The sequence below is a fragment of the Myiozetetes cayanensis genome, unplaced genomic scaffold (assembly GCF_022539395.1).
Source record: "Myiozetetes cayanensis isolate MyiCay16 unplaced genomic scaffold, myiCay2020 scf22, whole genome shotgun sequence".
Taxonomy (NCBI): Eukaryota; Metazoa; Chordata; class Aves; order Passeriformes; family Tyrannidae; genus Myiozetetes; species Myiozetetes cayanensis.
In genome coordinates, this window is record NW_026087434.1 from 5,487,086 (window position 1) to 5,503,465 (window position 16,380).

At 43.4% G+C, this 16,380-nt stretch overlaps 2 protein-coding genes across 10 annotated transcripts in view; one reads left to right on the forward strand and one right to left on the reverse strand.

The window, feature by feature from the left end:
* Positions 1–1,583: 1,583 nt before the first annotated feature.
* Positions 1,584–9,963, reverse strand: UTP18 (UTP18 small subunit processome component). The gene is made up of 14 exons (XM_050319417.1): positions 9,644–9,963; positions 9,423–9,550; positions 9,220–9,315; positions 8,468–8,547; positions 8,147–8,232; positions 7,695–7,820; positions 6,678–6,852; positions 6,239–6,339; positions 5,448–5,538; positions 5,007–5,130; positions 3,937–4,111; positions 3,017–3,159; positions 2,366–2,425; positions 1,584–1,724 (listed from the first exon to the last, which is right to left on the reverse strand). The coding sequence occupies exons 1-13, from the start codon at positions 9,938–9,940 to the stop codon at positions 2,401–2,403; spliced, it is 1,647 nt and encodes a 548-aa protein (XP_050175374.1). The 5' UTR covers positions 9,941–9,963; the 3' UTR covers positions 1,584–1,724; positions 2,366–2,400.
* A 571-nt stretch (positions 9,964–10,534) lies between these two features.
* MBTD1 (mbt domain containing 1) overlaps positions 10,535–16,380 on the forward strand; it is a 34,855-nt gene continuing 29,009 nt past the window's right edge. For 2 of the 9 annotated variants that reach the window (XM_050318949.1, XM_050318955.1), the window contains exon 1: positions 10,847–12,580. The gene's annotated coding sequence lies outside the window, so the exon portion shown is untranslated. Of the gene's footprint in view, positions 10,673–10,843; positions 12,581–16,380 lie in introns of those variants that run through there. The other 7 variants (XM_050318953.1, XM_050318958.1, XM_050318951.1 and 4 more) reach the window with 6 other exon arrangements.

Consider the following 16,380-nt stretch of genomic DNA (forward strand, 5'->3'; position numbering starts at 1 on the left):
AATCCCAGATCTGCCAATGACTTGCTAAAGGGCTTTGAATCACTGGATTAGGGATTACTTTTTTTTTAAATGGGTAAATTAGAGAAAGACATACAAGGGACAAAGAGATGAAATGGCATTAAACCCCTTCACAGCTACTTCAGTGAGATCTGGTAACAGGTTACATATTCCAGAATTTACCTCTTCAGAAATCTTTAATTTAAAATGATTTAATAATTTTGTGGATGAAGTCACACTACTTAAACCTGGTAAAATAAAGAGATTATGAGAAAAGCTGAATTATGTTACCAACCAAAACCAAATCCTCTCTTATCAGCAGAGCTGCCATGTGACAAACTGTTTAATAACATCCAGAAGCCAAATTCTCCCAACAGCAATGTTGGGCTGCCCTCTAGTGAAGTCAGAAACCACTTCCAGCACCTGGATTTCTGAAACTCAACAGTCTCAGTCCCAGCTAGATTTTAGACAAATTTGTTTGTAACAGAAGAATCATATAGCAAGCAACTTAATAAAGTGTGCTTCTGATTTAATTTTACTCTTCCATCCTAGGGTTTTTTGTTTAGGTTTAGCACTGCAATAAGATTAAACACTGTATTCGACTTAACACCTCCACAGCATATTCTGCTTTTCTCAAGATTTGTGAATTCAAGTTCTCATCTTACAATGAATCACTTGCATATCAAAAATCCATTACATCAGAAAACACACTATTTTGCTTTTTAAAACAGCATGACAAGAATGTAACGATAGGCTCATGTATTTAAAATTTTTGACATGGTTCTAGAATTTAATTTTTCTCATGTTCAGAGTGCATTTTCTGTGATGCCACTTTCAGTGAAGGCTTAATGATTTCACTGCTGGTTACTGGGGCACCTTGGCTCTTGCTGTTATTGCCCCAAAAGTCACAGTTTATTCTCAAAGCAGGGTTTGCATTGTAGCACATTCCTAGTCAACTTTTTGTTCATGTATTTAGGAAGAAAGAAGCGGCCACTTCAGGAAGAGAGTGATCAGAGGTGCAGGATTTGGCAGCAGATGAAGAACCAGCAACACAGTCCCTGCTGAGTGACCCTGATGGCATCAGAATTTCACAAATGATTTTAAGAAAATCAAGTAATACTCGGGATTCTTTGCTTTCACAGAAAAAAATGATTGGGGTCTTCCTTAAGAATTAAAACCATGTTACATACAGTTGTTTTTGGGACAGGAAGCACAACATGGGGTGGGTTTTCTTCACCTCTTGGTTTAGGCCATCTTTAAGCTACAGCTGGCCCAGGAAGTTGGGCTGAACTTCAACACCTGCATCACCAGGGTTGAGGGTTAATGTGCTCCTCCAGGACAGCAAAAGGCTGTTTCCAACCCAGCCTCAAATGAACCAGGCTGATGGAAAAGCTCATGAGAAAAGCATGAGGAGCAAAGGCCAGTTTACACAAAACTAATGCTTTCTCCTTCAGCATTAGAGTATTTCACAAGCCCATAACAACTAAAGACACTGAAGCATTTCTGCAAATCACCAGCTTGGGTGCCAAGCAATAAAATCTTAGTTGTGAGCATAACAAAAAGCACTGGAAAAAGTTGAAACGAGGTTTCCTGGCAACTTAATAGGTATCTTTATTAAAAAACCCCAACATTCAAAAATACAGATGTTCTATTAGTATTTTGCAGCTTCCATATAAATAAGACTTGTTTGATTTTGTCAGCATACTCGTATCTGCAGGTTACAACACCTGGGGAAAGACCAGCACGGAGAATTTTGTTAATATTTTCCAAACACTGAGCCATCACAAAATTCTATGCAAGCTTAACATGCAGCAGTCAGACCTGCTTCCAGTCTGAACAAGTTCAGCTTCCCCTCATTAACACATTTCTTGTCAAACACAACTACTGTATTACTGCCAAGGCTACAGGTCTTTCCAGTTTCCCAAGAAGACGTTTAAGTGTTCAATAAAATCATATCTGCACACAAACTGTGTGCTTCAAACTTCTGTCATGTTTGTAATCTGAATTTGAAGTGATGCAGACTCCTGTGGGCTCACTTACACGACTCCATAACAGGATCAAGCCAAACATCTGTCAGTTCAACAACACTGCTGAGATTGATTAAAATATAATCAATTACACTATCAATTAACTTCTGCTCAGTCCTGTTGACAGCAGTTTTTAGTTGAACCATCAACTTGCTCTAAGAGTATTATTAGAAGAGCTGGGATTGACAAGGCAAGCCCTACTCCAGCCCATCCTTCTACATGAGTGATCCAGACCAGTTTCAGATCGGGCAGTGCTACGAATTTCTTCCTGCCATCTATAAAGAGGTGGAGGTAGCAAAATGAAAATAAGGTTCATCAAGTCAATGTTGTCAACAGTTCACCTCAGCTACTGGTCCATTTTCTCCTGTATCTTCTTTTAAAAAGATGAATAATGCTTCAGCCTAAAGAAAAAAAAAATTGAGACAGATTTAAAATTTCTCAGTAATCTGTTGAGTGAACAAGAAAAAGAAATAACTCTTCAGTAGTGTCACTAAGTATTCTTAGCCTGAAACACAGGTGTAGTTAAAGGTAGCAACCATTCACATGCTAGAGTTACTTGAAGTGCCTTTATAATATGCAGTTCAAGTAAAGGACAAATGGATTTATTTCCATTTTTGGACTTATTTAGGAGTCTTTCTGTGAGTTCTCCCTGTCAAAACCTCCTCCTAAAAAGTTTTTCAAGTATCACGAAGTTGTGAGTTTAAAAAAAGAAATATTCCTGCTTGGAGTTATCACTGCTCCTGACCACACCAGCAGGGGGGGAAAAAATGCCAATGACAGCTTTGACAGGGCCATCTGCAACAACGTGTATTTCACAATCAGACAATAAACAAGGCTCATTCTCCAGAAGGGAAAACCAGCTCCACACTCCATGAACTCATCGGGTGAAATTCCTATCACAAAGTCAAACCTTATCACTCACCAGTCATCTGCCCCACCTCACAGAACATAAACGTGTTACCTGGGATTAATGAGAGCAACTTAGCACCTACCTAAATAACAAGGCTTTGCCTTTGTTATTTGCCACAGAGAAATAGCCACTTCTGGGAGAGAAGTCCATAGACTGAGCAAGATAAATCTGTTTTCTTCTGAACACCGGGAAGTTTGAGAACACGGTATATGAAGGAATGTGCACCTATTGAGAAATAGGTCAGAAGCTACAATGAGGAAAAAGCCACCAAAAATAAAACTGAAGTACAAATTTGAAATTGAAGGTCAATGTTAAGCTCAAATGTTTAGTTCTACTCCTACCCTACATGAGTCTATACATAGAACTCTACTGGAGAAAAGAGGCAGGGAACACATTATGAAGCCAGTTATTGCAATTCTTTTCTTTCTAAGCAATTACATGTAAGCAATAAAAACAGGCCTCCAAACCCTCAGATTATTTCAATAGTTCCACTGCTGGCCAGAATTCTGACATGGCTGGTAAAATTTTGAATGAGCTAGGAAAAAAAAAACCCCACAGTGAGATGGTTACAGTTACCAGCTGCTGGAAATTCACATTTGTTGCTGAGTTGTATTTACAGAACTGAAACAGAATCACAGAACGGTTTGGGTTGGAAGGAACCTTAGAGTTCATCTGGTTCCAACTGAGCAGGGACACCTTCCACTTGACCAGGCTGCTCAGAGGCCCCATCCAGCCTGGCTTTGAACAGTTCCTGGCATTTTAAAGGGCATTTTAAAAATGGAAAAAGGAAAATTAGACCGTAAGATGTTATTTTCAGAACAACTACACTAAAGAAAATAAACTTATATCCTTATAAATCTCTATTATCTTGTACATGTCCTGACCTGGTTGGTCCAGCACATTTTACAGTACTTATATTTGCTTAATATGAGTTTTATTATGTCACCAGCAATATTTTATTAAGATTAAAAAAACGCTTGCAATAAATGAAGCTGAACATACCAATTTCACAGCCTCATCAGCATCACGGGAAGCCACTGCCAAAATTTCCGTGGTGGGGTTGAAGGTCACACAGGTGGCAGAAGTAACAAGGTTCATTACGGCTTTAACTGGCTTAGGACGGTGTTCCTTGAGGCAGACATCAGTGGTGTATAAATTTACAACCCCTGAAGATGAACTAAAGAAAGAAACAACAAAGATTACATGAAAAAGTAACGTTTCAGTGCATGTTACCTCGTTATCTCTAGCCACCATGCACCTCAAAATGCAATTTACAATTCTTTACTGAACTTTGTAATAGTATTTGGTTTGGAGCTTGATTTTCCTTTGGACTTTATAACAGTATTTAGTGGAGGGGTTTAGGATTTTGTTGGTTTGAGGACGTTTTTTTACTTGCATATGAAGAGACCCACTTAACTGTGGAGAGCCTTGATGAGGTCATCTCTTACCAGAATGAATTCAAAGCAATAACAGCTTGGTAACAAAACATTCTGAAATAATTTCAAGCTTTCAGTTGTGGGGTTTTTTTATACCTGTAGAATAAGTTCACTTACAAATCCTCTTCTAGAGTGGGCTAAGGAAATATGTACTGTTCTTCAGTATTTATGTGGTAGTTTCATTTAAAAGAATCAATAAACTGGCTGAAGTTGCAGCTCATTAAATATACTCAGAGAAACACTTTCAGCTTGTGGCTTTCAGCTGAGGCACCTTTTCAAAGTCTAATGTGCTATCCCTGCAGGAGCCAAATTCAGAGGAGAGGAAAGAAAACTAGAAAAGGGGGAAGACCCTGAATCAACATCCATATTGCAGAATTTGTGATTTCAAAATAAACTGAACCCATACGTGGCAACAGTAAAACAGGAGCAGTGATGCTGGTGTGAGGTGTACCATGGCATTTTATATTTATACAGAAAAAATTAAATTATCATCATAAAACAGGCAATATTCATCTACTCAGATCTACTCTAAGCTTATCAGAACCATGTTCCTACACTCACCAGCCACCAATAAGTTCACTGAAGAGCTTCAAAATGAGATCAGAAGAACCTGCCAAACACCAGTCAGTCACTTACCCACATGCCACATACTGGTTGTTTTTTGAAAGAGCAATGCACGTTCCTTCCAAAGAACCTTCATCTTCAAATTTGTGTAGACACTTCCTGCTTCTCACATCCCAAATGAAAACTTCACCTTCCTCTGGTTGCAGAAACAAGTAGATTATAGAAACCATATACACACAAGACTGCCTATTTTGTTAAGATACATTTCATTAGATGACAACTAATAGCTCATTTAAACTGTCAAATGTATCACCATTATCACATTTTTAAAAAACAAAACAACTAAAGGCATACTAGAATAGTTAACTCCATTCTTTCATTATTTATCTTTTGGTTGTATTTTCAGGTCAGATACTGACACAGTTTTTAAACAATCTTTGTAAAACACTAAGTGACTTCTAGAAACTTATGCAATTTGAAGGGAATTAGGATTAGTGCTGTTGGAATACTCACTTGAATAGCTGTATATTTTACTGCTGTCTGGAGTGAAAGCAGATGCAGTGCACCTTCCATTTACCTTCATAGTGCTGATCAGTTCCTTTGTCTGTAGGATGAAGAACAATGGTGACAGTGATCCTACCAAAAATCTGTAGGAAAGTGGTTTCCTGTCCCACAAAAATCTTTATTTAGCTACCTTGGCATTCAAAGAACAAGCTCCTGAGTCCAACAACAGCTGGTCCAACAAACACTCATTTGCTCCCTCACTGAAGGGTCTGAGTTATACAACAGAACTGAACTTTCTTCTTCAAACTCTTCCCTTGTAAGAGTTTAAAACAAACCCAGCTGCCATCATATGGCATTTTAAAATTCAACTGCAGAAATTCACTGTGCGTTATGAATCACAGTATCTGGCATGATTCATGAACACAGTGCAGCAGCAAGCACTAGCACGATTCCCAAAAAAGCAGTCCCATCTCTCTCCCACCCCCAGATGCCTGTCTCCATGCTGAGGCCATGCCTTTTGCCAGCACAAAGCTGAAGTTCAACACTGACACAAGACTTTTTCCCAACTCTGCCCTGAGCCCCAGCGGCCCCAAAGAGCTGCAGAGCAGAACGAATTCTCAGGCACCCCAAAATAATTCTCTAAAGCTGCAGTGAGTTGAGTCAGCAGCACATTTTTGAAGGCTGTCACAGTATGCGTCATGCCTTTGTTTCAACTGAAAGCTAGATTGCTTTGCAGATGGAATAGGGAAAGGGAAAAATACCAAGAAAGTGAAGCTACATGAACCATGAGGAGAAATTACCTTCATCGACAGCAAGTGAAGGTAACCCGAGGTTCCAATTAGCAGCATAAGTGATCCATCTGGAGAAAGCTCGAAGTTTCTGAGAAATCTTTCCTCCACACCTTTAAAAAGAGATTCAAAACTTGAAATAGGCATAATTTATTCTTTTGCCTCAACAGTCAGAGGTGTGATGAATATGAGTAGGGCCTGACTCCACTTCAGCTTTTCACTGCTGTAATTTGCTGTCACAGCAGAGCTAAACTCAACTTGGCTTGTGTGTGACAATTAATGTTTAATATCCCAGAAAAACTAAAACTAAAGGAACTTGTTCCCTGAAGACAAGTTAAAAACATGACCTCCAACAATTCACTGCACTTCCTTCTAAAGCAAATTCATGTGCCATCTCTATTTGGGAAGAGTTTCAACTACACCCAGGCACTTACAGTACTGTAAAACCTACCTCGTACTTTGGGTATGGGGATAATATTTCCAGCCATCATGTCATACACGAAGAACATGCTGTGGTGAGTACCAGTGGCTATAACTTGTTCTCCATCAACACTGAAACGAGCCTTGTAAATTGGAAAACTCTCCAAATAGATGCTCTGTATTTTTGGATTCCTTATACCATCCACCTTCAAAAAAGCAAATAATGAACCAGGTTATCATATTGAAGAACATGCCAAATATTTTTAAATAGAAAAAAACATATCAAGCAGCCAGTACAAGTAAGAGGTAAACCACCTTGAAGCATTAAACTCTTCCTCTCTTCCACAAATAACCTGTCCCTTGGCTCCTCACAACAGGCACTCCCAGCCTTCCTGGATGCACTTCACACCTCTTGCCCTTCCCTGTCTTGCCCATGTTCAAATCATCACTACTGTTGTGCTTTTTCTAAATGGAAACATTTGCTTTGAATTGTTCTTCTTTTCTTTTTCCTGCAGCCTTGTGGGACTATCAAATTCCACTTGTGCCTGACCATTTCACTGATACTTGGCCATGATGAAAGTTGCTAAAGAGAGTTATGATCTGAGATTTCAGAGGAGCAGGGCAGTGTCCCAGGATGAGCCCCCTTCCTGCTGCAGTCCAGCCTCTCCATTCCCAGCATGATTCCACAGCAATATTAAGAGTTTTAAATGCAAGTGGACTGCTCCCTACACTACAGGTTTAAGAACAGAAAACCTCATTAGTCCAAATCACTGCAAACCTTAAACCCAAATGTTTTTGAGAAACAAATCTTCAACTAAAAACTCTAATACAACTCAGTTTGCCTGTACTCTGTACATGTTTGATAAGCAGTCACAGAAGGAAATGTCTTCCAAGGTGCCTTTAACCAAAGGATTTCCATTTTAACCACAGACAAGAGGAAGAGGAAAAACAAAGTCTGTCAGTCCAGCCTATTTCAGATACACTCATTAAAAAAAAAAAGGGTTCTGTACTAGTGCCCATTTGCACAGAATAGGCTGGAATTCTTCACCTGGAAGAGTGACACAGACCGATCATGTCCTGCAGTCATGACCACTTGAGCTGAAGGATGGAACTGCACCGTCACCAGTTTTCCATTGGCAAAGCGTTCCTGGTTTGCAGGCAGGCAGGTGCTCATCTACAACACAGATCAAACAGGTTAAAAAATCCCCAAACACTTACGCTGATAAAAAGCTCCCAATTCAATTAAAATCCCAAATTAAAGTTTAAATCCTAAATTAAAATCCTGTTATGAGATGCTACTTCAGGGTACATAAAAGTAATACTTCAAAAAATACACCTCAATTTACTGCTTCATGCTTTCACGTGAAATATTCAATTTGTCCAACACCTACCACTAAGAGCTTCTAGTTACAGAAACAAGAAATTCACATTATCACTGATTTTACACAGCAACAACCATCAAAATGGGGATCAAAGTGGAAAGATAAGGCTTATCTTTACCTTCAAAATTCCTCTTGGCAGGGACTCTGAGCTCGATATGAAATTGCCTGTCCTGCGTAGCAGATCATCATCTTCATCACTCTCACCTCATGAAACCAAAGCACGTGAACAGTCAATTGCAAAAATATCCACAGCAAAACCTACAAATTCCTTACCAAAACAATTTCAATCAAAGCACACCAAAGGAAGGAATAAAAGGTGACTTATCCAGCATAGTATTACACTACTGAAACTGAGAAAACATCAGAAATAATCATTTTCTTAAGAAGCTGATCAAAGAATCACAGAAACACTTATCAAAATAGGAATGGAATTATTTACTATCGCTTGAAGTCCTTTTGGATTTCTTCCTGTTTTCTAGATTAGCCCAGGCAGGAACTCCTCCCATGGCTTGCTGAAACCTTGCAAGAGAAGGGGAAGAGAGAAAAAAATAACTCTTGTGAGAAAGTAATTTCCCTCTATGAGTTAAGTAATTAGAAGATACACCATCACAATTTCACAGGAACAGTTGTGTTTAGAACACTATGCAAGTTTTTTTAGATTTTTTTAAGATTTCACAGTTTCTGGCATAACTCCCCAGGAAAAACAAATTAATTTCTGCAGTTTGACTAAAACAGGTATTAAACAAATTAGTCCAGACAATGCTAATGCACATTTACATAAATGTCACACAAATGTACTTTATTTCACAGAATCCCAGAATAGTTTGGGTTTGAAGGGACCGCTGGAGATCATCCAGTCCAACCCCCTGTCAGGACAGGGTCACCTGGAGCAGGTGACACAGGAATGCATCCAGGTGGGTTTGGAATGTCTCCAGAGGGGGAGACTCCACACCCTCCCTGGGCAGCTGTTCCAGTGCTCTGCCACCTTCCATGGAAACAAGATCTTCCTCATGTTGAGATGGAACTTCTTCTGTTTTAGTTTATGGCCATTGCTTCTTGTCCTGTCACTGAGCACCACTGGAGAGTCTGGCACCATACTCTGACACCCACCTTGGAGATATTTATCTGCATTCATGAGATCAGTGATTTCACCTCAATAAAGTCAACCACAAAAACATTAAAGAAACTCACTGTTCCTCAAGTCTTCTTTTCAGTTTTTTCTTAGTAAGTGTCTTCTCAGCATCGCTTTTCATGAAATCCTTCCTGTATTTATGGGTCATGTCAACACTAGAAGGGGGGAAACACAGAGAACACGAAGATCATTCAAATCAAAGCCAGTTACAGTCAAGTTCCCAAGTTTGATACGCAGCTTCCACTGGCAAACCCGAACTCACTTTTCCTCGGCTTCATCATCCTCATCCACCCAGGCCGGCTGTTTGGGCAACAAGTCGCCTTTCGCTTCATTTTCTACCTCTGAGTCGCTGGAGTCTGCTTGGAGACTTTTCCCCTCCGTGGCAGCAACCTGAAAACAACCGAACGGGGCCGAGTGAGCCCGGGCAGGAGGGCAGGGAGGGGGCACTGACTCGCCCCGGGTCGGGGCAGGGCCGGGCCGTACCCTCGGGGGCCCGCCCAGGCGCCGCAGCAGCTCGTCCTCCTCCACTCTGAGGCTGTCGCCGAACACCAGCTCCTCCAGCTCCCGCTCGGCGCCCGCCGCGCCGCTCACAGCCCTCAGGTGCCGGGCGCGCCGCTCCGCCTCCGCCTCCTCCTCCGCCCGCTTCGGAGCCTTCGCTTTCGCCATTTTCGGCGCCTCGCCCGCTCGAGGCGGCTTCCTCGCTTTTTTCGCCGCCTTTATTTCGGGCGTTTTCTTCATTCTCGTGCCCCTCCGCTCCGTCCGCGCCGCCGGTCCCCGCATCGCTCCCCACACCCGGAACCGGAACACGTGTGCTCCCGTCACGTGCCTCCCGCGTGGCCCCGCCCCCCGCCCGCGATAGGCTGATCCGCTGCCCCGCCCATCTACGTATGCAAGCACCGCCCCTTCCCCCGCGAGCCGCGGTCACGTGACCTCCTTTCTTTGCCTTCCATTCCCCTCTCACCCCCCCGCCCACCCCGCGCTCCACGTGACGCGGCCGCGGCCGGGCCGCTCCATTGCGCGCCCGCGGGGGGGGGGGACGAAAATTCCCCAACGCACAACACCCCCCCAAGCACACGCTCTTCAGCGAGCTCTCGCTGACCTCGCCAAGCCATCCCCTCGCCCGCTTTCCTCCCCACCAGCGGGCGCTACCGCTCTTAACGCCCCACCTCGCCCCCTATGTTGCGAATGGTTCTGCCCGCAGGGAAGCCGGGGGAGGGGGGCACGGCCCTGGTCCCGCCCCTCGCTGCCCGAGCCCGTGGGGGGGGCGTGTCCGCGCCTGCGCAGCCGCGCGCTCGTGTTGTTGATGTCCCGGCGGCCGCCGCCGGTCCCGGTCGGTCCGCGGCGCTCGGAGCGGCCGAACCGCCCGGGCCGCCCCCGCCCCGCCCAGCCCCGCCGGGCACGGCCCCCGCCGCGGGCCGCCCCAGCCGCACCGCCCCCGCGGGGGGCAGCGGGCACGGCCAGCGGGCGGCTCCTGCCCGTGAGGGCCTGATGGAAAGCACAAAGGAGCTGCTGGTGAGTGCGGCGGGAGCGGCCCCCGCGGGACCCCCCGCGCCTGAGGGAGGCTGAGGGGGGAGCGGCCTGAGGGGGAGTGATCCCCGCTGTTCGCGCTGAGGGGGCGGCCCCGCGGGGCGGGGGAGGGAGCCGGGGGCTGCTCGGGGGCGGCCCCCGGGGCCGGGGGGATGTGCCCGCCCCGGAGCTCCCCGGGGCGCTGCTCGGGGCCGGCAGCCCCGGGCGGAGGGTCCCGGGGGGCAGCGGGAGGGCCTGGCCGGGGCACGTGGGGGCGGCTCGGCGAGACCCCTTTGTTGTGGCCGGGTTTTTGTCCTTTCCCCCTCCTCTCCCTCCTCCTGCCGCGGAGAAAAGTTCCAGCCCTCTCCTGCTCCGCAACTTCCTCGGGTGCTCCCAGCCTAATTGAGAGTTTAGTTTTCCAGGCTCGTTTTAAACGCTGTGCACTTTTCTTTAATATCAGCGCTTCAAAAGTTTTGGATTCTTTGTAGCCACTTCCTCGCTCCCTGCGATTTTTATGACCGCTGATGCTGTGACTTTGTTCCCTTTGTGAGCAGCAGTAAACCCGTGAAACCAGTTTCGCTTTCAGGCTGTTGCTGGAAATGTTTTAAATGTTTAAAATTTAGCAATTTCTCAGTTTCTGCCCAAGCGTGGCTTTAAAATTTAAAAGTCCTACTGCAAAAAGTGTGCTGATAGTGCTAAAAATTCCTGTGCGTGAAAAAGTAATTTGTTTTAAAATAGCTATTAAAATGTGAGGGGCAGCTGTTGTGATTTTTCACATCTAACCCCAGTTAAAACTAAAAGCTGCAGGGCAAGCTCCTGTGTTTTAAATTAAAATTATTTTACAAGTTGGAGAATCTGCATTTACTTTTTTTTTGTATTTAACAGTTTGATTTTGACTTGTAAGGAATGGAATAAAAGCGCTATGAGAGAGTCTAATCTGGAACATTAAATGGGGGAACTAAAGCAATATATTCCTTTTATGGCCTTTAGAAAGGCAATAAAATTTGATAGATTAATTGCCTTTATTCATTACCTCTGTTTAGGGATAGTTTTGAGGAAGAGTGGCGTGCAGGCTGTAGGGAACCATGCAGAGGTATATCCTCTCCTGTGTGGAAGTTACTCTTTATGCCACAGGAGCAGTTTAGGAGTTGTTCTTGAGAAGATGTGTGGGCTTGTGCACGTGCAGAAGGATTTCAGGCTGGAAGTCAGAATTCTCTTCATTGCTCCCCAAAGAGCGAGGTGCCTCTGGCGGATTGAAAAGCAGAACAGGAGCTCCCTCTCATTGGCTTTTCTTTCTCTTACCTTCTAAAATTTGATTTAATTCTGCAAGGCTTTTGGTACCTTCTGCAAAACCTCTACTGCGTTCCTGCACTTCCCAGGTAAGTGGGTACACCCTGGGCATGGGGGATCGTTTGCTCAGTCTGGCTCTGAGCACGTCCAATGAACTCAGGTGTTGAAGACTTTGTTTTTTGGGTTGGTGGTGGGGTTTTTTTGGGGGAGTTACATTTAAATTAGTTGTTTTGTTTGTTGTTCTGTTTTTTAATGGTAACACGGTGTTTAAAGTGAAGTATTTGCCTCTTCCAGATATTCCTGTAAGGGTTTTGTAGAAACATAATGGAGTTTGTAACAGATTTTCAGTTTTCTCAAAACTCAGATATTTCACATATTAATCATCACACCCCCCTCCAAAATCCCCTGCTAATTTGATATATTTTTTTATGAAAGAGTCTCCCCTCTTGTGTGAAACCCCCTGGGGAAGAGGCTATGGACAAAACCATTGGCAAACAGCAGAAACTGGCTTCAGACAAAATGCTGTCATACATAGCAAATGAAGAGACAGGAAAAAACATTTCTGTAATTTTCCAGCAGAGATTTTACTTATAATAAGAGTGGAAGGCACATTTCCAGATAGAGGTGAGTTGCTTATATAAAAAAAGTAAGTTTGGTTGGTTCTGATTTCCAGGAATCCCAAGATGTTTAGCTTTGGGGGTTTTGGTTTGTTTGTTTTTAATGAAAGCTGAAAGTGTGTTTTCTTTAAATTGGTACCATGTTTGAATTTTCTTTTTTTGTCATGTTCTGAGGCACAATTAGGCTTCAGTTCCACAGGGACAAGCTGGGATTCTACTGTTAATTATTTTGGCCAGCTTATTTCCAGAAGAGTTGTAATAAATTAGTTCCATCGTCTCGTTTCTTTAATGCCAACATCCAAAACTGAGCTTGTAGCATAAAACATCAATGGACTTTTGAAAACAAAAGCTGTGCATCAGTTTTAAGGCTAACTTGGAAATACATTTGGATCTGTTAAGGATATATGATTGAAGGGAATCTGTCTTATCACAGCCCCTTGGCTTGAAGGTTGTGGTGACCTCAGTGCTGACCTTGGCCTCAGATTGTCCATACTTCTGTCATGTTTTGGGGCTTTGGAGCTGAAATACAGGCAGTGATCCCTCTGTTTAGGTGCTGCTGGGCCTTTATTAACCTACAGCTCTTGTACTCGGAGCTCCAAATTGCTGCCATTCTGAATTGGTGCCCCAGATTGGTACAATAGTAACAACAACCACGTGGAGTGGTGTGAAACCTTCTGTGGCTGTTTGGGATCCTCCTCCCATGGCCAGGTACACTTACCTGGGGGCAAGAGGTTTGGTTACATAATAACTGGGTATTTTTGTTGCAAGTTTTCCCCCTCAAAATGCTTTCTCATAAATTTTGACGATAATTGGGCAAATAGTCTTCATCAAGTCATTAAAGCCATTTCCTGAGTAAGTGTTTGATGTCTAATTAACATTAAATAGTTGTATTTTGTGTTTTGGCCATGCATTGTTTACCCTTTGTGACCAGTTTTTTATGCTGTAAGAGTAGTTATTATACTCAAAGAACATATACTGTAATGTGCTGATCAGATTTAATGTGTGTGTGTATATATATGTGTAAAGAGTATGTGCTAAGAGTGAGAAACTAGTTATTTTCATTTTTGTTTAGAGTTGCCTTCCTGCTTTTAGGGAAACCGGTTTCCTTAACTATATTCTTTTATCATACCATTTGCCTTATGTAATGGTTAATTAAGAGTATTTCTTAAAAATACTCTGTTGCCAAGTATTCACAGGGAGGAGAGGAAGAACAGGAAAATGGGAAGTTGGGCAGAATAAGAAAGCAGTTCTTGAGAGCTCCTTTCTCCACCCCTCCCTTCAATAAAGAAAAGAATGCAAGAAACCCCCCGAGCAAATAGTGCTGCTCACCCTGGATTTGGTGTTGCTCTGACTGAAACCCTTCCCTGTTGAGGAGCCAGTAATCTTATTAGGAAAATCAGCCTTAGCCAGGGTGCTTCAAAGTTTGGCTTGTTCTTTTCTTTGTGCCTTGCTTCTGCTTAATGTACAGCTCGACTCTGCTAGTGGTGGAGTTTCTGCAGCTACTCCTCTTTTGGCATTAACCCGCCACAAGGCTCTGCTTTATAGCAAGCCAAGCTCCTGCTCCAAGCAGTTCCTGTGGATAGGCAGGAAAATGTTCCCTCATTTGTTCAAAGGTGAACAACACTGACCCGACTCTGTTTTGAGGAGAAGAAACCTCTCCAAATCCTGATTTTTAGTCCCAAGTCCAGTTTTGAAGAGTAGAAAACTGGCTTGTTGTTGATTTTTTGGGTGGTTTTTGTTTGCATACCTGTGTTTTGAAGCTGCAGCTGCCGTGGTGAGGTGCTGCTTCAGACAGAGAAGAACTCAGCCAGAGTTACTTGTCCTTCATGTGCCTAGAAATGACTTCCAGCATTGCCTGTTCCATCATCTTCCAAGCACTGAGATGAGGCCCCTTGGCCTGTCGTTTCCTGGGTCCTCCTTTTGCCCTTTTTGAAGATAGGAGGGATAACAGAGCAAAGGAACAGAGAGTGTCTACATGAGATAGATGGTTCTAAGTTCTTGATATCTGCTGAAGTTCACCACAGTATATTTAGAGACCACCAGCACTTGAGGAACTGTCATCAGGAATGGGCAAATTTTGTACTTAATATTCAAAAGAGAAAGATGGAACCAACCAACAAGAACTCAGCAGGAATCTTGGTTATAATTCTGCTTGAGGCATAAATTGTCTTTTTTTTTTTTTTTTTAATTTTTTTTTTTTTTAAGGATGTGGTTTTGACCTGTGGATTCAGAGCTATACCCCAACTCTTTTAAGTTTCAGGTGTCAGAGCTCCTATTCTTTTACGGGCTCCATGCCAGTTCTGCAGGAAGGGTTATAGAACCTTCCACATCTTGTTCACTTATTTCTACAAATGCTGTGTTTCAACATGGGTTAAAAAAGAATCTTGGTGGTGTTTATTATCAAAATAGAAATGTTTTGATCTTGTCTAGGAAAATTCCAGCATAGGTATTTGCATACCATCTTCCCTAACTTCCACCTAATTTTGGTGCACAAAATACTTGGTATTTTTTTTCCTGCAAACTTTATCTTTTCTGAGTCTCATGAAACGTATTTTGAGTGGTTTCTCCAGAACTGCAATCCAGACAATAACTATAAATTAACATTAAGAATGTCCTACATAAATCATCTGGCAAACACGGTCATCTTCTGGCAGAAGCTTAGATAGAAATGTTTTATAGTCAAGTACAGTATTATTTTAAAACCATAAGCAAAGCTGCTTTTTTGAGTTGTAAATCTGAGTTACAAAAATTTTGAATTGGAACTACTTGACCAAATATTAAGAAAATGGAAAGGTGATGTGAGACTTGTTTTGGCAGTCTAGTTAAACTGAAAAACTTGATGATTGCTACTTAGGAACTTGTATAATGCTAAAGAATGATTTTCTTAGTACAGGGCCCAACTTTCCATTTAGACAGAGAAAATGTTTTCCTTCTCATCTGTGGATTTTTTGGCAAAGAGGGCTTAGCAGTAACATTGAGGTTCTAAATGGATGTGATGCAAAAGAAGAACAAAAAGAGCCAAGTGCCATTGTGGTGTCTGTGATTGTCATGTTGGCCCTGCCTTCAGCCTGGTTCTGGTCCTTCACCTCACCCTCAGCTTCCCAGCCCTTCTTCCCCCTTCCCTTGCAGTGGGAGCAGAGCTGGCTGTAGAGGGTCTCTACTGTAACATTGGGAGTTGGAGGGACTGGGAATGGGCTGCACTTTAATTCCCTCTGAGCTGAGAGAGCATTTCAGACCTCTGCCAGCAAAGCAGCTGCCCTGTGGGCCCAGGGTTCTCCAGTCTGGAATGGGAAAAGGATGTCCCTGAGACTGCCTTGTACTGCAGCCTCCCATAAAGGGCTGAAGCCATAGAATTACCTTGATGTGGGATGAGGCCCTAATCTAGTGAAATGAGATCAGCTGACTTGGGGAGGATGAGGGAACGAAGGAGGAGATCCTTCACTGTGCTCTGAAACACCACTGGCATCGCTCCATAAAACCTTCTGGGCATCCTGGTGTTCTGGTAGTGCTGTTGGGAGTGGTTCATATGGAATGACATTTTATTAGCAGAGGCTGCGGTCAGGGGACCTTAAATATTGAGAGATATTCAGGAGTTCATGAAACCTCGAGGAAGATGACTAGTTTTCATCTTCTGATCTGAACATTCCTGGCAGCGTTCACAGGATCCTGTATCCATGGCAACGTTGTGCTCAACTCCTGCCTTGAGCTGCACACACGTGCACTCACAAACAAGTCACTGGTGGTGCATGTTGGTGGCTGGTGGCACAGGGGAGATGGCACAGGTGACACTGCTGCCAGGGCAGGTCA

Bases quoted from the DNA above. Each gene is read 5' to 3' on its own strand.
- UTP18 (XM_050319417.1), bottom strand. From the start codon at position 9,940: ATGCGGGGACCGGCGGCGCGGACGGAGCGGAGGGGCACGAGAATGAAG. The intron at 9,551-9,643 runs GTACGGCCCGGC...GGTTGTTTTCAG, and splicing joins GCCTGGGCGGGCCCCCGAGG to GTTGCTGCCACGGAGGGGAA. The intron at 5,131-5,447 runs GTGAGTATTCCA...TTCTGCAACCAG, and splicing joins TAAAATATACAGCTATTCAA to AGGAAGGTGAAGTTTTCATT.